The sequence below is a fragment of the Vombatus ursinus genome, unplaced genomic scaffold (assembly GCF_900497805.2).
Source record: "Vombatus ursinus unplaced genomic scaffold, bare-nosed wombat genome assembly UNPS02014837.1, whole genome shotgun sequence".
Classification (NCBI taxonomy): Eukaryota; Metazoa; Chordata; class Mammalia; order Diprotodontia; family Vombatidae; genus Vombatus; species Vombatus ursinus.
Genome location: NW_020954615.1, coordinates 4,917,687 through 4,944,275, shown reverse-complemented (window position 1 = coordinate 4,944,275; position 26,589 = coordinate 4,917,687). Strand labels below are relative to the sequence as shown.

The 26,589-nt window shown below is 39.5% G+C and overlaps 1 protein-coding gene across 1 annotated transcript in view; it reads right to left on the bottom strand.

Moving 5' to 3' along the window:
- Positions 1-26,589, bottom strand: part of ADAM7 (ADAM metallopeptidase domain 7) — a 68,501-nt gene that overhangs the window by 32,631 nt on the left and 9,281 nt on the right. Inside the window, exons 6-13 of the mRNA XM_027839965.1 lie at positions 26,251-26,313; positions 18,892-18,963; positions 15,100-15,269; positions 14,066-14,150; positions 11,213-11,343; positions 6,286-6,460; positions 4,065-4,154; positions 2,418-2,613 (exon numbers count right to left, since the gene is read on the bottom strand). Coding sequence (XP_027695766.1) covers positions 2,418-2,613; positions 4,065-4,154; positions 6,286-6,460; positions 11,213-11,343; positions 14,066-14,150; positions 15,100-15,269; positions 18,892-18,963; positions 26,251-26,313 — 982 coding nt within the window. The remainder of the gene's footprint in view (positions 1-2,417; positions 2,614-4,064; positions 4,155-6,285; positions 6,461-11,212; positions 11,344-14,065; positions 14,151-15,099; positions 15,270-18,891; positions 18,964-26,250; positions 26,314-26,589) is intronic.

Below are 26,589 nucleotides of genomic sequence, written 5' to 3'. Positions count from 1 at the left end.
TCTGCTATGTGACTTTGAACAAGTCCCTTCCCTGCTCTGGGCCTCAGTTTTCTCATCTGTGAAATGACAAAGTTGGACTAGATGACCTCAAAGGTTACTTTCAGCTCTAAATTTATGATTATGTGATTCTCTCTATATAATAAATTGATATGAATGAAAATAACTTGGGATCTAGAGTCAAAAGGCTTCCATTCAAAACCCTTCCCTTCCCTGATCTGTTCTTTACCAGCTCTGTGATCTGGAACAAATGATTGCCCATTTCTAGTTCTCTTTCTTGAGCTGCAGAATGAGGTGGAAGGACTGAAGTATATCTGAAATGGTCAGTGTGTTTTAGGTCCTCCCAGCTCTGTCTATGGAGAACCATATGTTTAAAGCTCTCTCTCATCTCAGGCAGTCTTTGGTCTAAGTCCCCTCCCAGCCCTGACATTCTGTGATCTGGCTTCCCTCTGAGCATTGACATTCCCTGTTCTAAGCCTTTCCCCCATTTCTGGCATTCTCTTTTCTAAGGCTCCTCCCAGCTCTGACATACTAAGCGTTCTAACAATTCTTCCAGATTGATAATTTTTGATGTAATAGAACATCTTTGCAATGAGGGAATTGAGATAGAGTTTTAAAATTCTTGCCAGCTCTAGCTCTATGAGTTTATAAGGGGGATTCCATTGCCAAAGCATCATTGGATGCTAAACTAATGGTGAGCATGGCCAAGGGGCACTTCTCCAAATCTCTCTCTCTCTCTCTCTCTCTCTCTCTCTTTCATGTATACATACATACACACATATACACACATATATACATACATATATACATATATGCACACACATACATATATACATACATATATACATATATGCACACACATATACATATATACATACATACAAATATCCATCTATCTTTCTATCTGTCTATCTATCTATCTATCTATCTATCTATCTATCTATCTATCTAAATATGGTGCAGTGAATAGAACATTGGGCTTGGAATCAAGAAGACTTGTCTTCCTGAGTTTAAATCCTTTCTCAGATACTTACTAGCTGGGTGACCCATGGCAAGTCATTTAACCCTGTTTGCCTCAGTTTCCTCATTTGTAAAATGAGCTGGAATTGGAAATGGTAACCACTGCAGTATCTTTGCCAAAAAAAAAAACCCCAAATGGGGTCACAGATAGTTGGACATGACTGAAACAACTCAACAACACACACATATGTGAATGTGTATATATATTTTGAGAAGGGATACCTTAAGTTAAACAGTTCTAGACAATACTTCCCAGAATCCTGAATTCATCTGATTCAGAGAGTATCCTCCTCCACCAACCCTACCCCATCTCTAATTTAAAGAATTGTCTTAGATTTAAAAACAACATAACAATTCCAACCAACATTCTCCAGCAGCTAGCCTTCTGGTGCTGAGCATCTTGGACACCAGCTGGATTGGTTCTGTGATGGCAGACACACCTTCAAAGCTTTTGCATCCTAGAGTGCCTGCCTAAACTTTTGCTTCTCTGACATGCCATTGGCCTTGGCCTTGGCCACCAGTTTAACACCTGATGAGGTTTCAGGTAGTACGGGCAATACATCATAGGATCATAGGCTTAGAGCTGGAAGATATTTTAGAAACTATCTAGTTATTTTAAATTTGAGAAACTGAGGCCCAAGATTTGCACAAAGTCACACAGCTGGGTGGCTCAGTGGATAGAGTAGTGGAGCTAGAGTCAGGGAAACCTGAGCTCAAATCCAGCCTCAAATACTTACTAACTTTGTGACCCTGGTCAAGTCACTTCACGTTTGCTTCGGTTTCCTCAATTGTAAAATGAGGTTAATAACAGCACCAATCTTGAAGGGTTATTGTGAAGATTAAAAGAGATAATATTTATAAAGTACTTAGCACAGTGCCTGGCACATAGTAGGCACTTAACAAATTCTTTTCTCCCTCCTCCTTTCTCTCATATATAGATATTAAGTAGAAGACTTAGGATTTGAATCTGGGAATTCTAGATTCCAAAGCCGGTATTCATTCCATGGAACTCCTTAGCTTGTTTATTTTGAACAGAACCTGTGATTTCATTGGTGTGGGGAAATCCTGGTGAGAAAATTCCCTCTGCCAAACCAGATTAACTCCTACTGTGACATTTATTGTCTTGGAGAGTTTCCTCAGGACACTGAGATAGTAAGTGACTGGTCCGGGGTCACACAGCCGGTATGTATCAGAAACAGGACTTGAGCACTCTCAGCCTTGCCCTTCTATCCACTAAACCTAGTTGCCTTCTTTGTTTGCATGGTAATTTTACTAAGGAGGGGTGGTCACATATGATCAGAATCTCCAAAGCCAGGATCTTTCCAGCCTTTAGAAGGATCAAGGCAGAGAGGAGTAACAGTGATTCCATTCTTTATGCATTATGCCTAGTAGCCTCTTACCATCCTTGAACATCTCAGAACACTGACTGTCTCGAGTGGGGCATTTCCCCATGAAACAATAGCCTTCGGAGTTTTGGCATGGAAATCCATTCACTTGGAATCGGTCCACAGGGCACTTAGGGGAGAAGCCATCACACACCTCGGGCAGATCACACTCATCTTTGGCTGTTCTGCACAGGGCTCCAGCTTTCTTAATCTGCAGGAAAAAAGAGGAGATCAAGACATACAACATGACCTTCATTCACTGAGGCAAGACTCAGTACATGGGGAGAAATGAGATGGTTTTGCTTCAATGGATGTTAATAGAAATTAAGGACATTTTGAAGAATCACATTTCAGAACTGGAAGGGAGCTCAGAGACCTCTAGTCCAAATTATCCCTGGAAAGGAAACCCCACTATGATAGCCACAAGTGACCATCCAGAATTCACTGAGTGACTATCAGTTAGGGGAAATTAATTGCATTAGGTCTTTCCCAGTACCCTCTGTTGCTGATGCCTTTCTCTCTCTGGCCACCTCCCATCTACTCTGTCTATAATTTGCATTTATCTATTTATTTTAATTTGTACTTACCTATTTATGTTTAATAGATGGCTAGGTGGCACAGTGGATAAAGCACTGAGCTTGCAATCAGGAAGATTCATGTTCATGAGGTCAAATCTTCTTCAGACACTTACTAGCTGTGTGACCCTGGGCAAGTCACTTAACCTTGTTTGCCTCAGTTTCCTCATTTGTAAAATGAACTGAAGAAGGAAATGGCAAATCACTACAGTATCTTTGCCAAGAAAACCCCAAATGGGGTCAGACATGACCGAAGCAACATATTTTAATGTTGTCTCCCTCATTAGAATGGGAGTTCCATCTCTTTTTGCCTTTCTTTGTATCCCAAGTGCTTAGTACAGAGGTTGGCTCCTAGTAGACATTGCAATGCTTGCATTCCTAATTTGTAAGAGTCAGGAGAAAGGTGTAGAAGGTCTGCACATTTGAGTTGTTTGTTAGTGGTGGTGTTTGTTTGCTTTAATGGGGGTTGGGGTAGTATCCTATTCTGTCTCATCTAGTCTTGACTAGGCTATAGCTACAATAGTAATAATAGCTAGCATTCAGAGAGTTTGCAAAGCACTTTCCATCCTCTGTTCTCTCCTTTGAGGTTCATAACAAGCTGTGAGGTAGGTGCAGTGATGATCCCTGTTGCACAGGCTGAGAAAGCTGCAATACCGGCCCAGAGTCACAAAGTTACTAAGTGTCACAAGGAAGATTTCCAAGTTCAGGGCTCTCTCCATGGTACCTCCCAGCTGCAGCTTTGCATAATCAGGGCTCCACAAGCGTGAACCCTTCATTCCAATGTCATATTGTTTTGATGCATTTATTGATTTTGCATGTTTTCCCCCCCTTTCTTCCTTTTGTTTTTTAAGAGTCCTCATCACAGATGGCTCTCTGGTTGGGAGGAAGATGAATAAAAAAGGGAAGGAGGAAAGAAAAATCTAAGCATATTAAAAAACAAAAAAAAGATATAACTAAAAACTATCTAAAAATCAAAAAAGCAGATACATCTATTGACATCCCACATCAGTGAAGCAATCAGGAAAAGGCATTGCTTTCTGGCCTATGTATGTGTCTGGAATCAGCTGGGTGGAAGAAGGCATCCTACCTTACAAGACTCGCAGCATTCTCCCCCTCCACAGGCACTTCCAGGCTTCAGGGTACACTTCTTGGACTCACAGCAAACATTGGTACAGTCCTTGACATGGAGAGAAATGGGACAAGGACAGCAGTTACATCACATGTTGGGCCCTGTTTGCTAAGTTCACTGCTTCTGCCCTCTATAATACATATTCAACACAATTTTAAAATAGTTCTTTTAAAGCACAAATGGAAAGGGAATAAACATTTCTATCATGTCTACTATGTTGCAGGCACTGTGTTAAGCATTTTGTGGGAATATTATTTGATCCTCATAAGAACTTTGGGAGGTAGGTGCTATTATTATCCTCACTTTAGATTTGATGAAACTGAGGCAGATAGAAGTTGAGTGACTTGCCTAGGGTCATATAGCTAATAAGTGTCTGAGGCTAGATTTGAACTCATCTTCCTGACTGCAGACCCAGAGTTCAATGCAATATGGCTGCTGAGACCACTGTATGTGGGAAGGGTGATTGTCAGAGGGTTAAGGAGGTAGCTCGCCTATATTGTGATCAATGGCAAACTACCTTGGAGCTTCTTATTTTAATTAATTTAATATTTAATTACTTTAAATTAATAAATTAGCTAAGTACAATTAATCTTTCTGCCAAAAAGTTGCAAATATTGTTAGGTCCCTCTAAAATTTGACACCATGTGATGAAGCACCAGTTGTCCCACCTTATTTTATAATATCATAGCTAGAGGAGACTTCAGAGGCTATCTTATCCAACTCTTCATTTTACAGGAGAGGAAACTGCGGCCTGGGGAGATTAAGTGACTATAGTTATACCAAAGGATGGATCCTGAAGGATCTCTTACCTGGTTTATGGACTCTTTTTCACATATACATATCCCTTTGGACTATGGTGGGGAAAGGGACATCTTTCCTACAAGGCTCATCATCACAATTAAGAAGGGAATGAATTTGGATCACAAAATCAGAGAGTTAGAGCTGAGAGGAACTTTCGAGGTTATCAAGGCCAAACTATTTTGCAGGTGACTTTATAGATACTTGTTGGCCTGAGGAAATACAAATACAGCATCACACAGCTAGGAAGTGTCTGGGGTAGACAGTATCTAGGGATTAGAACCCAAGTCTTTCTGACTTCAAGTCCAACACCCTGCTACGGCAATATAATCTGCTTTCTCCTTAGGACAGCCAGATGGGGAAAGGACTCAAAACAATGGTCCTGGGAACTGGGAATATGTTGCCTAGAGAAAGATCAGAAGGGACATGATATTGACCTTAAATCCAGGGTATCCAAAAGTCTTAGTGCAGTGTTAAGCTCTATGCTAACTTTTGGGACACCCTGTATTTAAATGAAATGAAGACTAGATGGATTCTACCTGGCCCCATAGTGCCAATTTAGAGTAATTACAGAAGGAGCGCTGAGGAAGATTTTTAGCTCAACAAAACAAGGAATATTTTAACTGCTAGAGCAGCTTAAGACTGGAAATAGCTGCTTTGGGAGGCCATCACACCCCTGTCACCAAAAAAAAAAAGTCTTCAAGCAGAGAATGGAGGACTATTTGCCATGTTCATTCCCCTTCCCTGCTGTGCTTCTGTCTTTAGGGACATCACTGTCATGACTCAGCTGCCTCCTCACCTTGGAATCTCCCTGTACCAGGTCAGCTCCCTTCTCCCATTGGTGTGTTCCTTTTGGGATGGGCCCAGGCCCATCATGTTTTATTCTTCTTGCCAGTTGTGCTTCCAACTCTATGGACCTCGCCTTTATGTCCCTTGTGGGAACCCCATTGGTTCCCTTTTATGTGGTGCCTTCCTGTTACAATGTTAAGATCCTTGAAGGCAGTACCTGTCTTGTGTTGTTTGTATTTGTATCCTAGTGATTAGCACAGTGTCTGACACATAGTTGTTGCCCTCCTGCTATTTTTCTAGAGCAAAGTTTCTGGCATAGGGCTAGAGGTTAGATGAGATGGCCTCTAAGATCTTTTCCACAACTGAGGTGTTAGGAACCTGGAAACTGGAGTGCTCCTGGTCTCCAGAATGCCCAATTTGTATGAGTCATGATTCAACAATGATAACACAGGGCCTGACATGAGCTCCTGTGAGCTTTAAGATTGAATTTTAATTTAAATGCCACCATTTGTTTGCTAACTTGTCAGGATTAATGAATTTCTGCCTTCCTTTCAAATCTGATCATTAATAAACACCCACTCCCCGTAAGTACCTCCAAGCTGCCACAATCACACTCCTCTCCCACTTCTAATATCTGGTTCCCACACTTTGGGAACATAATTATGTCCTTAGAGAGTGGAACGTTAAGGATGCACATCGGCTTGTAATCCAGGAGATATTGACGATATTGGTTCCGGTTGCATTTGCTGAATCCTTGGGAGGGGATGCTGGGGATGAGGAAGCAAAACAAGAGAAAGATTAGCCCTGAAGATGGGAAGATGCACTGCAGGGCTGATAGCATGCCCCAGAAGGATACAGTCATCTCTCATACATGCTAAAAGCCTTCTTATTACTCTTGATCCAACTCTGGGAGATTCCCAGCTGAATTGCATTAAGATCTTTCAGAAAGAAAATGTTGTTTTGTTTTGTTTTGTTTTTTGCCAAAAAATAGATCTTTCACATACTATATGAGAAACCAATCAATAAATCAGTCAACATGCATTTATGATGCACTGACTATGTGATAGCCACTCTGGTAGGTACTGGAGTTACAAGTACAAATAACAAAGCAATTCTTACTTGCAAGAAGCTCACATTCTAATGGGCAAGTTGCCAAGTATAAATTTATGTATATCTGCATGTATGCATATTTATACTTATGTATGTGTTTGTATATAAGTATGTATGCATGTGTATGTATGTGTATGTGGATATATGAATATGTACATGCAAATATGTATATCCGTATGTATATGATGTGCATACATATGCATATATCTATATGGCTATATCTTAATGCAAAACATTTGGAGTAGTTAAATACATGGTAGTGGGGGGGCATCAGCATTTGTGGGGATCAGGAAAAACTGAGTTACATCTTAAAGAAGAGGAGGACTTCATGAAGCAGAGGGAATGTGTTCTAGGCATGGGGCATGGCAAGTGCAAATAGGTGGAGATGGGAAAGGGAGTGCCAAGCACTGTAAGGATGAGAGAGATGGCCAATTTAGCTGCCCTCTGTGGTCAGGAGGGTGAGGGATGCCCTTCACTTAGCTCGTACCCATCCAAGAAGAACCTTGTGCTTTCCTGTCATAAGACTTAACTGAGAAGGCATTCATTTTTTTTTTCTACAGGTACTAAAATCAGAACAGTTTTTTTTTTTTGCTAAAGAGAGATAAATAGATAAATAAATAGATGGATGGATGGATGGATGGATGGATGCATGGATAGATAGATAGATAGACAGACAGATATGGATGGACAGATTGATAAAAATAGACAAATGGATGGATATACAATAAATAAAACATTGATTAAATGCTTACTATGTGCTAATCATTAAACTAATTGCTAGAGATATAAATAAAAACATTCAAAATTGTCTCTATGGAGATTACATTCTAATGACAAAGATAATGCATGAAGGGGTACTGGAAGATGTGGTTGGGTATGCTTTGGAAATGGCCATGAAATATGGTGGCTTTATGGGATTGAAGATAAGCCTTAATCTGGTCTCTCAGAGCCCAGGGTGGTTCCAGATATAGTCTAAGACTCCAGTGGTAAGGAGGAAGAGGTGATAGTGGGAGTAGAGATGTAAAGGAGAGATAGGCTGAGGCAGCTAGGTGGTATGGAGGTAAGGGCTTTGGACTTGGAATCAGGAAGACCTAACTGAATCCTGCCTCAGACACTTACTCATTGCATGTCTCTGTCCCAGCCTTAATCCCCTTTTCTATAAAATGAAGATAATAATGGCACCCACCTCCCAGAGTTGTGAGGATCAAGTGAGATAACATACATAAAGGGTTTTGCAAATCTTCACATGCTAAATAAATATTAGCAAAAGTTACTACTGCTGCTACTACTGCTACTACTATTACTATTACTGCTGCTGCTATCCCTACTGCTGCTGCTGCTGCTTCTCTTCCTCCTCCTCCTCCTCCTTGGAACTGTGCTTCAAACTTTTTCTCTCAGTCGGTAGGAAAAGGAAGCTCAGCTGCAACATACCCAGGGGTGGTTGTCCAGCCTTTGGTTGAAGACTTCCAATGAGGCAAATCCGTTACCTCTGGAGGTAACCAATTTCATTTGGAGGTAACTCTAATGGTAGAGAAGAAAGGTAGAAGGAGCCGAGGAAGGTCAGAAGGGGCCAGGGATTTAAGTGATTTAAATACTAGAGGACTTTACTTTTGCTCTTGGAAGAAACCACCACTGGAGAGTAATGAGTAGGAAGGTACCACAGGATGACCTACACATTAGGAAAATCATTTGGGCAACTGAGTGGAAGGGACAGTGGAGACAAGAAGACCAATGAGAAGACTTTTATGATAATCCAAGGAAGAGGTAACAAGGTTCTGAATTCCCATGGTGCCTGGGTTGATGGAGAGTAAGAGATTTCTAAGATAGATGTGGCAGAGGAAGAGATGGCAAGGCTAGTCAAAGAATTGGCTATGTAAGGCAAGAGTAAAGAGCTGAGGATGATATTGAAGCTACAAGTCTGAGTGATTGTGTTGGTGGCACCCTGTGGAGAAATAGAAAATTTAGGAAGATATGTGCTCTGGGAAGAATGTTTTGTTTTAGAAATGTTGATTTGAGATGCCTACAGAATAACCAGTTTAAGATGGCCAAAAGATAATTGGTGATATGAGACTAGATCTCGGACAAAGACTAGAGATGGACTACAGGGCTGAAAATCATTTGAATAGAATGATAATTTAATCCATGGGTAAGTAAGATCACCAAGGGAGACTGAGTGTGTGTATGTGTGTGTGTGTGTGTGTGTGTGTGCACATGTATATATGCATGTGTATATGTGTATATATGTATAGATAATGTATATTCATATATTCTAGAAGGAAAAGGGTTCACAACCTTGGGGAAAACTAAAATCTAATTATTTTTTACTAAAATTTTGTAAGTATTGATAAGCAAACACATGCTTGGCTAATTAAGCCAAGGCACTTTGTTCCATGGGGTCCTATTGAATGTTGTATGTTTACATTCAAGTTCCTGGCATACTTCCTATAATGTCCTTCAGCCCTCTCTTCTCCAGATTAAACATGCCCATTCCTCTAGCTGATCCTCTTCTATATCATGGGTTGAAGGTCTTTCAGTATCTTGATTCTACTTCTCTTGATACACTACAATTTCTCATCATGGTTGCCAAAATGGGGGGCTCCTAAACTTAATGTGATACTCTCAGTGTGTCTGGCCTCACCCTCTTCTCTGTTGATCCTACTCTTACTGTCCTTGGGGTACAGAACAGATCTCACCTCCTTCCATAAAACCTCTTCCAGGCATTCACATCCATACTAATCTTCCTTTCCTGAATTTCTAAAGCATTTATTATCTGTACTCCAGGAAGAGGCAATGTGGTATAGTGTGTAGAGCCTTAGAGCAAGGAAGACCCAGGTTCAAGTCTTACCTCTAACACACATTTGCTGTGTGACCCTGAACAAGTCACTCACCCTCTGTGCTATGGGTAACTCTCTACAATGATCAGCTTCAGAGAAGCTGACCTACATTTATAGGAAGTTTCTTTGTTTGGGAGTTCCTATCCCTACCTTACAAATTATCTCTCAGTTATGTTCTGCCATATTTGTCTCTGTTTACCTTTAGGATGGAATACAAACCACACCCAACCATACACCTTCCAGTCTTCCTTAATGCACTATCTTTGTCATTAGACTGTATTCTCCTTCTCAGAAGAAACAATTTTGTTTGTTTTTATTTATATCTCTAGCAATTAGCTTAATGACTGGTATGCAGTCTACTGGCACATTACAAATTCATATTCAATGCCTTTCCAAAACTGTTCCTAACTGACCTTTCCAACCCAATTCCACATTACCCCCCAGAATACTCCATACATAGTCCATTTGAACTGGTCTGTTCTTCACTATACTGTTCCTCATGTACAACCTTCCCTCCCTCATTTCTATGACTATGTCCGGGTTGTCCTCCATGACTGGAACACACACCTTTCTTATCTTCAGATCTTTAGCATCCCTTATTTTCTTCACGATGTGCTTGATTGTCACATTCTATATGAGAACTGCCTCTCCCAGCTGATAGCATCCTCCTGTCCTCAAATCACCTGGTATCTATTTTGGGACTATTCTGACATATACATGGTACCCTCCCTAAAGAACATAAGCACCCTGAGAGAAGGGACTAGTTCATTTTTATCTTTTGATTGATTAGTTGATTGATTTATGAGCATTAGCTTGGTTTCTCTAGTGAGTTAAAGTTTGTTGAGGTCAGTCACCATAAAATATGCATTTATTGTGTCCTCACAGGGAAAAAAAATCTGCAATGGAAACTTATCAGATGTTTAGTACATATAAGTAGATTGGCAATGTGATTCATACTTGGAATTCTAAACTTAACTGAATGCCAGAGTGACAACTTTCTGAACCCTTAGTGTCCTTTGCTTAAGGGGTCTAGGCACTGGATGTTAAGACAATTTTGGCCATGACTAACCCATGGGGTTCCCTCCAGAACTCCAGAGCACTTCCTGGGAATCCCTTTCACAGTAGTATCCTTCCCAAGATGTCTCCTTTATATTCAGGAAGTAGCTGGTCCAGAAATTCAGAGATCTTCTGAATGTTCTCATTAGTTTATAGAGACCTTGCAAATCAACTGGTCCTCTTCAATCATGGGGATCAAGCTGGGGATGTAGGAGACTGTGCTAGGGCAGTGCCAAGTCCAAACTTATTGGAACTTGTGCCTATGGGCCATAATCCTGAATTTTTTGAAAGATCATCCTGATAACTGATTTTATGGAAATTTCAATTGCATATTGCCATATTTCTATGAGTAGGACCTTATCTCAAGCTCTTTATTCATGAATAGAACACAAGTTGGGGTATAGGAACACAAGAGACATTCTCTTGCTCAGGACAGAAACAAATATGCACCAAATAGAATTGAGATCTGAAGCTACTCAGAGAAAAATCACGTTTGTTCGTCTTCTCCAACAGTCTCACCTTCCTCCTCCATCCATCACACATCGTCCATAGGTACAAGTACAGGAATAAGTGTCATGCCGCATTCCAAGGCTATGAGCCAGCTCGTGGGCCATTTTGTCAGCCACCATGTTGGTGTCATGTAAGTGATCCTGGTGCAATAAACACACATTAGTAACATCTAGTATACAATGGGGTAGAGCAGAGACTTGGCCTAGAAGGCATGAGGCATGGGGAGTTATTCTGGATCTGCCCCTTGCTGACCAGTGATCTTGGGTAACTGACCTCCTCTCTGGAGTTTCATTCCCTCCTTTTTAAAATGAGGAGGTTTGACAAGATCATTTCTAAGAAATGAAAAAATTTCACATTTCAAGGTCACTTCTAGTCTTGACATACTATGTTCTAAGGCCATTCCCAGCTCTGATATTCTCTATTTTCACAGCCCTTCCAATTTTTTACATGCTCTGTTCTAAGGTCCCTCCCAACTCTACCATTTCTGTGCTGTAAGATATCTCCCAGCTCTAACATTCTCTGTTCCCAAGTCTCATTCAGCTTGGACATTCTCTGTTCTAAGGTCTCTCCTTACTCTGACAGTCTTTATTCTAAAGTATCTTTCAGTTCTAATAATCTATGAATCCCTGAACTATCTTCATGACCTAAAACAAATTATTTAACATCACTTCCTTCTTTGTAAAATGAGGTTGTTGGACTAGATTTCTAAAACATATCTTAGCTCTGTTTTGTGCCCTAAAATCTCTCCCAAAGTTCTATCCTATGTTCTAAGGTCTCTATCAACTCTCACAGGCTCTATTCTAAGGTCCCTTTAAATTCTGACTTCTGTGTTCTGGGGGCTGTCCAGTTTTGACATTCTATGATATTATAAGTTGGCCACTCAGTACAATAATGGTATTCTTTTGGATTCATAAAGCTCTGTTGTATCAAATAGCTCACTGATCACCTTTAATTTTTATATTTGATTTTGGCAAATACATTATGAGCCCCTATCATGCACAAGGCATTATGGAGTTTACAAAGATAAATAAAACACAGTTCTCTCTTGATATGCACATGCTCTTCAATGGAGCAGAACTCAACCTATCTATAACTTGGTAGATAAGTCTTAGGGAGCTATCTGAGTAATATACAGGTCAGGTGACTTGGCTAGGTATTGGTTAACAAATGTCCAAGAATGGCATTCAAGTTCTATCTGTTTTAACATACAAAGATGGATACAAACTAGGTCACCTAGTGGCCCAATGTTGGTCCTTTGATTCTACTGCCTTAGAGGAAAGTGCTGCAATCTGGTCAGCAGATGCCCCATCATTAGGTCATTAGCCGAAATATTATAGTGACAACAACCTAGACCAAGTCATCCTATGTCTATGATGCAAAAATTTCATTAATGAAATGTCATATTGAAAAAAAATTGAATAACACCGTGAACCCTTCACATGGCTGCACATTGGACATACTCATTTGGAAAGCTAAGGTCGAAAGGAGTCAAGATAGTGTAATTGACACTGAGCAGCGGCTTACAATCATTTTTCCACCTTTATTTTCTCTAGGGATCCATGTAGTGAAGTTTGAGAGTGGAGATTTTCCAGAGATCCATGTCAAAAATATGAGATCCAAGTAAAAAAGTGTCCTTTGGCTGGGAAGAAATAGGAGCAAACAAGATCCCCCAGGAATAAAACTGAGATTCTGCAGGCCTGGAGCCTTCTGGAAAGTCTTTGGACGGATGTCTGAGCATGATGTATGAAGTTGTTTACGTTGTATTTTCTCATCAAAAAGAAGGACGGCTTCTCTCTTTGCTGCATCAGCGATCAAGTTCCAAATAAAGTAGTTATAAATAATTACCATTTATGGGCATGTGACATTTTATAATCTTGATATTTTGCCTTTATGGATCATTTATTTATTTTGAACAATCCTTATTCTAACTACTTTTGATTCTTTTTTCCCCTCCTTATTAAAGTCATCTATAAAACTTTCATCCCATATTTGCCAAAGAAGAAAAGGACAGGGCCTGCTCTATTTTGGGGAATACTTCACAGGCTCTCTGCTGGAAGAAACCACAAAGGTCACTTAATATATCCCACACCTGATAAGCAATCCTCCAGCCACAGCTCCATAACTTCTAATCATGGGAACCTCACTACTTCCTGGGGGCAACCCATTGCACTTTGTGTTAGTTCTAATAGTTAGGATTTTATTTTCAACAGCATATTGGGATAACATATTTAGCATTGCAAGGATCCTTAAAGATCACTGAGTCTAACCTCCTCATTTTACAGAAGAGAAACTAAGATTCAGATATGTAAGATAATTTGCTTAAGGTTGGAGAAGTGCCTGGGGCAGCTAGGCATAGGGCACAGAATGCCAGGCCTGGAGTCAGAAGGACTCTTCTTCCTGAGTTCAAATCTGGGGGATTTGAACTCCCCCCAGTGACTAGCTATGTGACCTTGGGCAAGTCATTTGATTCCATTTGCCTCAGTTTACTCTTCTATAAAATAAGTTGGAGAAGAAAATGGCAAGTCACTCCAGCATTATGCCAAGAAAACCCCGACTGGTGTCATGAAGAGTCAGACATAACTGAAAATGACTGAACAACCAAACTGTCTAAGGCATGAATCAAACCCAGTTCTTTTCTGACTCCAAACCTATGCTCTATTCACTAATTGACGCCACCTTCCTTTTCTGACTTGCAGGCCAAATCTGCCTCTGCATATCAGATCCATTAATTGTCCCTAGTTCAGCCCACTAGGAAGAAGTGCCCACACATATATGCTATGCCTCTTCCTGAGGGGATTGCCTCTAAAATAGAAAATTCACTTTTGCTCCAAACCACACTTGGTCACTTTAAATGGAACTCACCTTTACAATACTAGAGGAGTGGTAGGGCACACACATCCCCCAGGGGTATGCTGTTCCCTGAGCAGTCTGTGAGAGCCAGTTTCCACTGTAAACACAAGAGAAATATATTCTTCATGAGCCATTTCCTGAATCAGTGTTGTTGGTGTGAAAATAATAATAATAACAATAATAATAATAACAATAATAATAATAATAACAGACATTTTTATACTGTGTTGTTTTGCAAACTGCTTTGCATGCCTTATAAGATTTGATCCTCACAATGACCCTGCAAAGTTGGGGTGATAATGATCCCCACTTCGAGTCCAGCTGGCTGTCTTGCCATTCCCCATGAAGGACATCCCATCTCTCACCTCTGTGTCTTTTCACAGGCTATGCCTCATTCCTGGAACATATTTGTTCCTTACCTCTGTCCCTTCCTTTTAAGAGAGTGGTGAGAGTAATAGCTTTGGAGTCCATAGATCTGGCTTCAAATTCCCTATTTTGATGTTTACTAGCTGTGTGACCTTGGATAAATCCTTTACACTCCCTTAGCCTGAGGGTCTTCATTTGTATGATGAGTTTTGATTGGATGGTCTCAAAGACTCTATCCAGATCTGTGGCTTCCAGGTGTTGTCCAAGTAGAGGTAAGCCTAACTGGGGCCGGTTCATGGGGATCCTGATGGCTAGAGAAGGAGCACAGGCCACAGATAACATCAGTGGAGAGAGGAGAGGCATTGAGAGAGAGAAGGGAAATTTAGAGGCATTTTTTCCTTCTTGTATCACTTGGCCAAAGTAAAACAAATTCCAATGTCAGCTTCATTTTGTCTATTATTCATTAGAATTTGGAAGGAAAAAAATGCTTTTCTAAAAATAACAGAGAACATTGGGAAATTTACTGTGACTCAATGCACTGTGTTAAACCAATACAATCCTCCCACCTCCAACAAATCCAAATGAATTTCCTCCCAGAGGCTTTGTCTGCAGAGCAGAGAGGAAAGTCTCCCAGTGGATGGATGTCTTGTCCAATGTCAAAGAAAAGGAGGATCACCTACCTGAGTAGCTGAGCATGATCAAAATTCTTTCTTTTTTTCAAGGTTGTCTCCTGCCAGCCACCAAAGTAAAGGAGGGTAGTACCCAGGTTTGAACTGACTTCTATTTTATCTCCATTTGTCCACATTTCAAGACCAACCAAGATCACTCGAATATTCAAGGTTTTATAAAGCTGTCCAAAGGGAAAAAACAAATCAAAACAAAACACTTTTGTGCCTTCCCTCCCTCCCTCCTTTTTTCCTTCCTTCCTCCCTTTCTTTGACATTTATTAATTTCCTTTAATCATTTAGCTAGATATTAAGGACACCAGGACAAAGGCAAAAAATTCCTTGGCCTAAAATACATTATATTCTGTTGGAATCAAAGATTTTTTAAAGAAAAGAAAACCCATAGTTAGCAATTTTAGTGCTCTCCAGTGCTTTCACCAGGACCTGCAAACTCCTTCTGGGCCATGTCTATACCACACTGCTGTGGAAACTAGCCCCTCTTCCTCTTTCAGCTCTACTTTATATGTTGTCTTTTCCCATAAGAATGTAAGTTTCTTGTGGGTAGGTACTATCCTACATGCTTTCTATGTTTATTCCTTTAGCTTAGCACAGTATCTTGCACATAGTATGATATTACATGATAAAGCAGTTATTAAATATTTCTTAGGTTTCAGATACTGTGCTAAGTTCTAAGGACACACAAATAGGTAAACAAGGCAGTTCCATCCTCAAGGAGCTTACTTAATAATGGGAAGAAATTATGTGGGTGTGTGTCTATGTCTATGTCTATGTGTATATGCACATATACATACATGTATATATACATGCATATGTATATACATGTATATGTATATACACATACATACATGTATATGTATATACACATGCATATGCATGAAAGTGTATATGTATGTATATGTCACCTAATATGTTCCAAGCACTAGGAATACAAAAATAGGCAAAAATAGTCTCTGCTCTAGAGGATCTCATAGAGGAAGCTAGGTGGCACCATAGTGCACAGAGTGCCAGCTCTGGAGTCAGGAAGACTCATCTTCCTGAGTTTAAATCCAACCTCAGATATTTACTAACTGTATGACCTTGGGCAAGTCACTGAACCCTGTTTGTCTCAGTTTCATTATCTGTAAAATGAACTGGAGAAGGAAATGGCAAACCACTTCAGTGGTTTTGCTAAGAAAACCCCAAATGGGGTCATGAAGAGTTGAACACAACTAAAAAGACAGGCCGATTACAACACAGCTAAAACGACAACAAAAGAGGAACTCATAGCCTAATAAGGGAGTCAATATGCAAACAAATATGTATAAACAAACTATATGTTGGATAAATTGGGAATAATCGATACAGGGAAGGTACTAGAATTAAAGGGGACTGGGAAAGGCTTCCTGTAGGAGAGAGTGTTGTATGTGGCACTTGAATGAATCCAGCTAGTGGAGAAGAAGAGGGACAGCATTCCAATATAGATCAGGTATTCTTCTGAGGAATAGGAAAGAGGCCACAGAGAAGGTGTGAGTGTGTTTGGGTGGGGAGAGGGCAGTGTAAGGTTTAAGAAGACTGGAGATGTGTGTGGGGGTGAGATGGTCATGAAGGTCTTTGATGAACAAACAGAGGATTTTCCATTTATGTTGTAGGAGAGAAAGAAAGAGAGAGAGAGAGGGGGGGAGAGAGAAAGAGGAGAAGAAGAAGAAGAAGAAGAAGAAGAAGAAGAGAGAAAGAGAAGAGAAAGAGAAGAGAAAGAAAATAGAGAGAAAAGAGAGAAAATTGTTGGAGTTTATTGAGTAGGTGTGAGACAGGGTCAGACCTAAGTTTTAAGAAGATCATTTTGAAAGCTGAGGGGAGGATAGACTGGAGTGAGGAAAGACTATTTCAGTAGTCTAGCCATGAGGTGATAAGGGTGGTGGTAATGTAACAGCAGAAAAGGGGGTGTGTTCAAAAGATGCTATAAAGGTAAAATCCCCAGGCCTTGGCTATAGGTTGAATTATAGGGTGGGGGCAGGGTTGAAAGAGTGAGGAGCTGAGGATAACACTGAGAATTGCCAGCCTGGGTGATTGGGAAGATGGTGGTGCCCTCAGTAGTAATAAGGAAGTTAGGAAGAGGGGAAGGTTTTACAGAAGAGACACTTATTTTTGTACTTGGTGATTTTCAGATGCCTACAGGACATGCAGTTCAGCATGTCCAATAAAAAGTTGGAGGAGAGAGACTAGAGGACAGGAGAAAGATTAGGGCAGGGCAAATCAATTTAAGAATCATCAGCACAGAGGTGTTTACTGAATCCACGGAAGGCAGCTGTAGTGAGCCTAGTCTGCACAGTTCCATGGGAAATTTCTTCGGTTCTGTTCAGCAGAAACTGAGTAGGAAGAGAGTAGGCAGATGGTGGAATACAACAGGGTTTCATTTTGTCAGGAGGTGATTGGCCATAAAGCAAAGGAACAAGAGATTCAACAGTAGAGAATGGTGTAGATTTGGACCAATTCACTAAGGGATAAAGAATGGGAAGGGAAAAGAGTGTAGACAAAGCAGTAGTTGAAGTCTGGGGGTAGTTGTTGTTCAGTTGTATCTGACTCTTTGGAGCCCATTGGGGCTTTTCTCAGCAAAGATACTACAGTGGTTTGTCATTTCATTCTACAGTTCATTTTACAGATGAGGAAACTGAGGCAAACAGGGTAAAGTGACTTGTCCAGGGTCACACAGCTAGTAAGTATCTGAGGATGGATTTAAATTCAGAAAGACAGCATGGCGTAGGGATAGTGAGGTGATCTCAAAACCAGGGAGGCATGGGTGTAAGTCCTGCTTCTCACACATACTGACTGTGAAACCCTAGGCAGGTTACTATACCTCTCAATGAGCCAGGAAACTCTCTAAGACTGTATGTTACAGAGAATGTGATGACAGTATTGGTAAAGGAGCTTTTGTTGCCTGGGAGTTCCCTCCAAACCAGTGAAATCATAAATCCAGTCCTTAATTCTCCTTGAACTGCTATATGTACATGGTCTCTCTCCTGGTAGAATTTAAGTTCTGTAATGGCAAGCATTGGTCGATTGTTTTTGTCACAATGCCTAGTATATAGTAGGTGATCAATGTATGCTAAATGATCAATTGTGAATCAAAGGGACATATTGTTCATGCTTAATAATCACTTGTTGATTAATTGTTTGAGCCATAATTTCCTCATCTGTAAAAGTTCAGTAATGTTGGCACAGTGGATAGAGTGCCAGACCTGGAGTCAGGAAGACCTGAGTTTCAATCTGGCCTCAGACACTTACTAGCTGTATGACCCTGGGCAAGTCACTTAACTTTCTTTGCCTCAATTTCCTCTTCTGTAAAATGGGCTGGAGAAGGAAATAAATGGTAAATCACTCCAGTATCATTGCCAAGAAAACTCTAAATGGGGACAGGAAGAGATTAAAATGACTGAACAACAAAATTAAGATAATCATACTTGTGACACCTCATATTGCTGTTGTGAGGACTGAACTTGGCAAACTGTTTTAAATCAGCATGTTTTTGTTTATATAAGGAAATAAAGGAAGAATTTGATTTTGGAAGCCTGGGGACTCCTGGAGTAGAGGATTTCTTTATTAAGTCCATTTGCAACCAATCTGGTCCCAGAGAATTGCTTGAGGTAACTATGATAAATAATTTGTGATAAAAATAACATGCAGAATTTGTCTTGGTTTGTGTGGTCTGTGCTCCTGCCTCATCATTGCTCAAGAAAACCCAGAAACTAGCCTGAAAAGTCTGTCCAGTGGCACTTGAACTTCAGTCAGACTGCAGTGTATCTTACTTACCATGTTGACAAAATTGACCATGCTGAAAATTCGGGTACGCAGCCATTTCTGCAGATGGTTGTGTCTTCGGTACTGGAAATACAATTTTGGGAAGCCTCTGTTAGACACAAAGAGAAAAGCTCTAGAAAAGAGCTTACACATTTTGAGAAGACCCAATATAACAGTGACTCTGGGATATTATCAATGTAGGTGTTTTCTCCATTGAGGCAGGTAACATTCCATTCATGCCTATAGCCAAGAAAAGATTTGAAAGCAATAATGGAAGAAAAAAAAAGATCTTTTTCTTCCTTTTATAATGACTTTTAGTCAATTCCTGAATAAACTCTGGTCCTAGAGTCAAGAATGAAAGAGTCATGGGCTCCTCAAACATCATATAGTGCTATGTATATTTGAAAAAGAATCCTACTACAACATGGATTTTAAGCTATTTAAACTCTAGTTTAAATCCCTGGGGCAGCTAGAAGGTGCCATAGTGCATAGAGTGCCTGGAGTCAGGAAAACTCTTCTAGAATTGGAATCTGACCTCAGACACTTACTAGTTGTGTGACCCTCTGTAAATCACTTAATCCTGTTTTCCTCACTTTCCTCATTTGTAAAACGAGGTGGAGGAGGAAATGGCAAACCACTCCAGTATCTTTGCCAAGGAAACCCCAAATGGCATCACAGAGAGTTGACTATGACTGAACAAAAAAAGAAGCGTTAGGAAGATGTTCCTGATATCAAGTTTAAATTGTCCTCTTTGTGACTTCTACCCATTCTGCCTTCTGGGGTCAAATATAGCTACTCTAATCCATCCTTAAAATAGCAGCCCTTTAATACTTGAATGCAGCTACCAGGTCTTCCCATCTTCTCTTTTGCACATGAAAATAACTCAGCACTCATCCATCTCTAGTTACTCTCTAGCTTTTCAATGACCTTCTTACTGTAATGCCCATCTGAACACAGAACTCCAGAGAAGGTCTGATGAAGGCAGAATATGGGGAAACTACCACCTCCTTATCCCTGGAAGATATTCCCCGCTGCTACATCGTCACTGAACCATTAATAACCCCAGTGTGAGTACAATCATACAACCAGTTTTGAATCCATTCAATTTTATTATCTAGTCCCTATCTCTCCATCTTCTCAATAAGAATGGTATAGAATGCTTTATTAAAATTGCTAAGATCCAGATAAACTATATTCATTGAATTCTCTTCATTTACTAGTTTAGAATCTTGTCAAAAAAGGAAATATTGTTAATCTGACATGACCAGATTTTGATGAAACCATCCTGGCTCTTGTAATTACTGCTTTCCTTTCTAGATGTTTAACAACCATCCCTTTAATGACCCAGTCAATAATTCTCAAAGGAATCAAAGCCAACTTCACTGGTCTATAGTTTCTAGACTCTGCTTTCCTCTCCTTTTTTGAAAATCAGGATAACTTTTGCCATTTAGCTATAAAGGACCTTGCTGGGTTGTTTTAGAGCTCTGTTTGCTCCTCTGAGAAATGGATTACATACTTTTTAAAGTCCCTTCTGGGCAGTTAGGTGTCAACACTAGAGTTCAGAGGACCTGATTTTAAATCCAGCCTCAGACACTTACTAACTGCGTGACCTTGGGCAAGTCACTTAACCCTGTTTGTTGCAGTTCTTTATCTATAAAATGAGCTGGAGAAGGTAATGGAAAACCACATCAGTATCTTTACTAAGAAAACCCCAAATGGAGTCACAGAGTCCTCCCTTACAAGCTCTCCCTTTTCCTCCATTTCTTTTCTTATTTCTTTTTTTTTGTTTGCTTTTGGCATATTAATTTATTTAGTTCTAATTTCTTTTTAAGTACAAACTCCTTTTATTTCTCCTTTCCCCCTCTTATTAATGTACATTTAGGGATGTGCTATTGCCTCTGTACTCTGATCACCAGAGGTGGTGTCATGGTAGATAGAGAGCCAGCCTGAGATTCAGGAAGACTTGTGTTTAAATCTGACTTCAGACGTATACTAGTCATATGTCCACCTAAACTTTTAGGCACCCTCTAAGATTAATTCTTATTTATTTTATTTTTTTTACTTACATCACAATTATTTCTAGAAATACTCCATACCCTCTTCCCCATTGAACAAAGATCCACTTTCACTGAAGGAGTTTCCTCATGGAATAGCTCCCTATTATAATGAAAATACAAGTCTGACTTAAAAAATAATACAGATCACAGACATAAAGCTGGAAGATTAGATTATGAGTTCTTTTCAGGCAGGAACTGTCTTTTGCCTCCTTTTGTATCCATACAGTGCTTGACACATTGTAAACACCTAATCAGTGTTTATTGATCAGTTGGAAGACAGCTAAGAAGCCACTTAGTCTGACCTCCCCGTTTTATAGATGAGTAAACTGAAGCCCAGTCCAGCAATGGCTTTCTCCAAGTTCTCACAAGTAGTATTGAGCACAGCTGGGTTTTAATCTCAGATCTCAGATTGCAAATAGACTGCTCATCCTACTGCATCACGCTGCCTTATCTGCATCCCATACATTTTGATGTGGCACATTTCTATCATCATTATTTTTCATAAAAGTTACTGTTTCTGTAATGTGATCTTTAATTGTAAGCATTATTCTACAAGTCATTTAAGTCTCCCAATAATTATGAAAAGCTATCTATGTGCTAATGGATAAAAACAATCAGATTAACAGAACTGAGAATTATAACCAAGTGCTATCCCACCCCGCCCTATCACTTGTATTTATTTAGTATCTCAATGCAGTCATTTGTGAACCCATTGCATCCTCCTCATAGAATCTAAGGTATTTGAAGGCAGGAAGTGTTTCATTTCTGTAATGCATTTAAAAAAAAGATCTATGGACTTTATATACAATATTATAAAACACAGGAGAGAGAATAGATTGAGAATTCCTCAAGAACATGGACTGTCATTTTGCCTTTCTTTGTACACTCAGCATGTACAGTGTCTGGCACATAGTAAATGCTTCATAAATGTTTATTGGCTCACTATTTAATTTTTTTTTAACTGTCCAGAAATTTTGATGGTAGCAAAGAGAAAAAATATATATATGTGTGTGTGTGTATATGTGTATATGCATATGTGTGTGTGTGTATATGTGTATATGCATATGTATGTATGTATGTGTGTGTGTGTATGTCTATGTCTATGTCTAAATGTCCAGAGTTGAGATTTCATCAGTACAGAGAACTCCCTGTTGTGATGCCCCACTCTATCCCTCAAAATGTAGACAATTACTTAATCTCTAAATTAAAGGTTTAGAGAATTGTTTGGAACACTGAAAAGTTAAGTGACTTTCCCAAGGTCACATTGTCAGCATATATCAAATGTAGAACTTGAACCTAAGCCTTCCTGAATCCAAGATTGTTGGACAACTCTCTACTTGGTACATCACATTACCTCTCATCTCATAAACCATGTAAAATTTTACATAGGATATGGATATATATATGTCATATACATGCTATACACACACACACCACACACACACACACATATATAGCACCACATGTATTATACACACATATACATAGAGTTTTGAGGGAGAAGGAAGAGATACACAAAGTGAGAGAGGAATGTGGTAATGTAGAAAGGCTCTATTTTGAGTGTGTATCTCAGAATCTATAGCTATTATGACTGTAGCTTTAAAAATCAAAGAGAAGGCAGATGGAATGTGTAGGAAAAACAGTGTTTGGAAAATTTATAAGATTTCACAAAATGGCTTGTTGTGAAGTCACTTGTCCCTATGGAATCAGCTAGAAGGTGTGGACTTTGTTATCCACGAGGAAGCCATTTGAAGAGGTCAGAGAGAATAGAAAATGAAGATGAACTTCTTACTTGTGGGGATTGTCAAGTTTATTTTATGAGAAAATCTCCAAAAAAACAAAGATATAAGAAGTCTGTAAAGAGCATGAGATAAGCTGATTTTCTGTGATTATGGACAATAAAGCAAAGAGAAGACTGATCTCTAGGAAAATCATAAAGAAAATATTCAGAAGACTTTAATTAATATCTGGAGTTGCATGAAGTAAGAGCTTCCAGAGAAGTGAAAAGGCATCATCTACTGTTATAATGAAGGGTTGAGGGGACTCTGGTGGTGATACTGGTTATAGCAAACATATTCCATGTAATGAGAGAGGTCTTCATGTTATTAATGCTTTTGTTCATTTAAGCTAAGCTAAGAAGTGAGTCAAGAAGTGAGTATGGGTGTTGCCTCATTCAAAGTGAGGCCCTGAAAGGCCCTTGGCTTAAAAGGGCCAGGATCTTCCACTGCATCTGAAGCTATCTTCAGTCATCCTGATGAACATTTGGCCACTGGACCCAGATGGCTCTGGAGGAGAAAGTGAGACTGGTGGCCTGCTGACCAAAGTTCTTCAGAAAGACATCTCTGATAGTGAGATTGCATTGAATCTTCTTATCTTGGTCAAACTTGAACCCAGGCCTGAATTGATTTCATCCTATTCAGGTCTAGAGAGAGACTCCCAAGACTAGAGGTGGTATTTTCCTTTGATGGTGGGCAATACTGGCCCCCTGTGAACCTCGTTTTAATATGAGCCTCCTCCTAGTGTGTCAACCAATCACAGTTGATTGCCACCCCTTGGGAACACCTACTCTTCAAAGGACATGTAAGACTCTACCCTAAAATCCAAACCCAAGCCAGTTTTGAACTGCCCTAAGGGGGCCCAGTTTTGGAATGAACTCCCATGCAGTGCATGTCAAGCCACCTTGAGAGAAATTAAACCATGGACACATGTTTAAAAAAAAGTGAGACTTGTGACCTTGCACAGCCCTCCCTCATTCAAAGCAAAGTCAATAGCAAGTCGTGTCATCATCTCCCTGATGTCATGGTTCTCTTTGAGAATGGAGGACAAAAACACAACAAGTTTTTGTTCATTTACAAATTGCATGTGCCAAGTAACTTTAATGTTTAATTACATACAGACAAGAGTAACCACAGTTGGGAAAAGTTTCTCCATTTTATTAAATGATTAATATTTTGTGAATTTGAGTTGAGACTTGATATTGCTAATTAATGTGATTACAAGTTTGTTAGTGAGAAATAAATTATCACATCATATTCCTAGATTACTGTAGCTCTTCAGAGGATAAAATAAAATGAGCAGTAAAAATTCAATGGGAAGTTTGAGACTAGGTGACCTAAAATGAGTATAGTCAGACTTCTATAATCTGATTAATACACATATATGTATACATATAAACATATACACACATACACATTCATATATATATACATATACACACATACACATTCATTTATGTGTATATATATATATATATTATATATATATATATATATATAAAACACTCCACTATAAACAAGGACTCATGGGACCATATCTAACCTTCTAGATAGATAGATGGATGGATGAATAGATAGATACTTAATGTGTTGAATAATCTAAATAGAAACATCATATGAAATCAAAAGATACTGAAAAGTCTGTCCCAGTTGTGGAGAGTTGGAAAATTCTAAAATGTTCAACAAATCAAATCAAATAAAAACTATAGAATGAATGAATTTTAGTATATAAAATATTTTTCAAAACAAAAGAATGAATCCAGAATTGTTTTTTTTTAAAGAAAGAAATGAGTTAAAATCATTGTTATGAATGTCTCTGATAAATATTTGATATCCAAAATCTTTCTTTCTTTTTTTTTTGGCTAGGCAATGGGATTAAGTGACTTGCCCAAGGTCACACAACTAGTAAGCGTCAAGTGTCTGAGGCCACATTTGAACTCAGGTCCTCCTGATTCCAGGGCCAGTACTCTATCCACTGCGCACCTAGATGCCCCTGATATCCAAAATCTTTAAGGAATTGATGGAAATTAATGATAATGATGGTTTTATGATAATTAGAATTTATATAATACTTTAACATTTGCAGTGAATTTTGTGAATATTATCTCATTTGATCCTCACAATAAACCTGAAAATGGGTGCCATTATTATCCCTATTTTACAGAAAAGGAAACTGAGACTGAAAGGTTCATGACTTGCTAGTGAGTCTTGAGGTCACATTTGAACTCAGGTCTTCCCAATTCCAAGTGCACTCCTCTATCTACTGTGCTGCCTAGCTGCCCAAAAACATAAGAATACAATCCATTTCCTAATAGTCAAATATCAGAGGACACAAGTAGGCAGTTCTCCAAAGAAGGCAAACCTGGCATAGAGATATGGACCTTGGAGTGAGAAAGACCTGGATCTGATTCCTGCTTTTGACACTTCCACACTTCCATGGGCAAATTATTTAACCTAAGACTCAGTTTCCTCATCTGTAAAACGGGGATAGTAATACATGCAGTACCATCCTTACAAGCTATTATTATAATTAAGAGAGTTAATAGATGGAGGAAGCATGAAAAATTCAGGAATTCATGATGTGCATAGTCCAGAGGATTTGTTTCAGACTTCCTCTTCTCTCCTCAGCCTAACTACTCCCTTCACCTCTGCTGGTCATCAGAAGACCTAAATTCAGAAATAGGAGCTATCATCATGCACTGCCTTTTCTCACCCAATATCTACCTCAAGTCCTCTTAGGAGGCCCTAGTCCTTGCTAAAGCTCACTCTTCTATTTAAAGAAAAAAAATTCTTGATGTCTTTTGTATTTACATCACAATTATTTCTGAAAATACTCCAATACCCCCTTCCCCACTGAACAAAAGAAAAAAAAGGGGCAGCTAGGTGGTACAGTGATAGAGCACCGGCCCTGAAGTCAGGAGGACCTGAGTTCAAATCCAGCCTCAGTCCAAACACTTGACACTTACTAGCTGTGTGACCCTAGGCAAGTTACTTAACCCTGATTGCCTCACTAAAAAAAAAAAAATACCTGATTTGGTTACCTCTTCTGACAGTGTACCCTATTCTGCAAGGAGGAATGTTGCCTCTTGCATCCTTTCAAGCTATAATCATAGGTCTCTTCTCTCTTAGCAAAGTCCAAGGGGAGGGACAGAGGAGGACTATTTGTTGTTTCTAGTTTCTTACCTCCCACACCCTTCTCAACCCGGTGCAAAAGTGTCTAGTCTCGTTACTGACTGACATTGATTTCACCGGGTGGCCTGTGTTCTCAGTGTTGTAAGAGCACTTTGTAAAACTACAATCCTCCATAAGTGCACATTGTTATCTTTCATTATTGTTCCAGCTACTAGTCCTACAGTACTACACAACCCTAAAAAGAGATTAAACACCCATTGCAAAGACCCTCCCAGTGGAGCTCAGGTTGGAGCCCTTCAGACAAATCTCCAAGATAACCCACTCTGGGACCACGTACCATCTCCAAGAGGTAAAAGTGCATTTATTGAACTGTTGGATGACCTTTGGAGATTCCTCTGAAAACTTACCAAGGCATGATCAGCAACAATGAAGAGTTCAATATACTTCTTTTCTTTTAGGTACATCTGCATCTTTGGAGTAGATTAAAAGGAAACTGTTAATATGTCCCTTCTTGCCAATGACTTTCATCTGAATAATCCCACAGTAATATGGAGAGATCTGTTAATTAATACTTCATAAAGTAAAGGAATCTGAGAGGGGCTTGACTAAAGAAATGGAGAATAGTACCTACAATACAAATGTCACTCTTTTCTGACTCTTCATCTCTCTCTGTCTCTGTCTCTCTTTTTGTCTCTCTGTCTCTGTGTCTCTTTTTGTCTCTCTCTCTCTCTCTTTCTCTCTCTCTC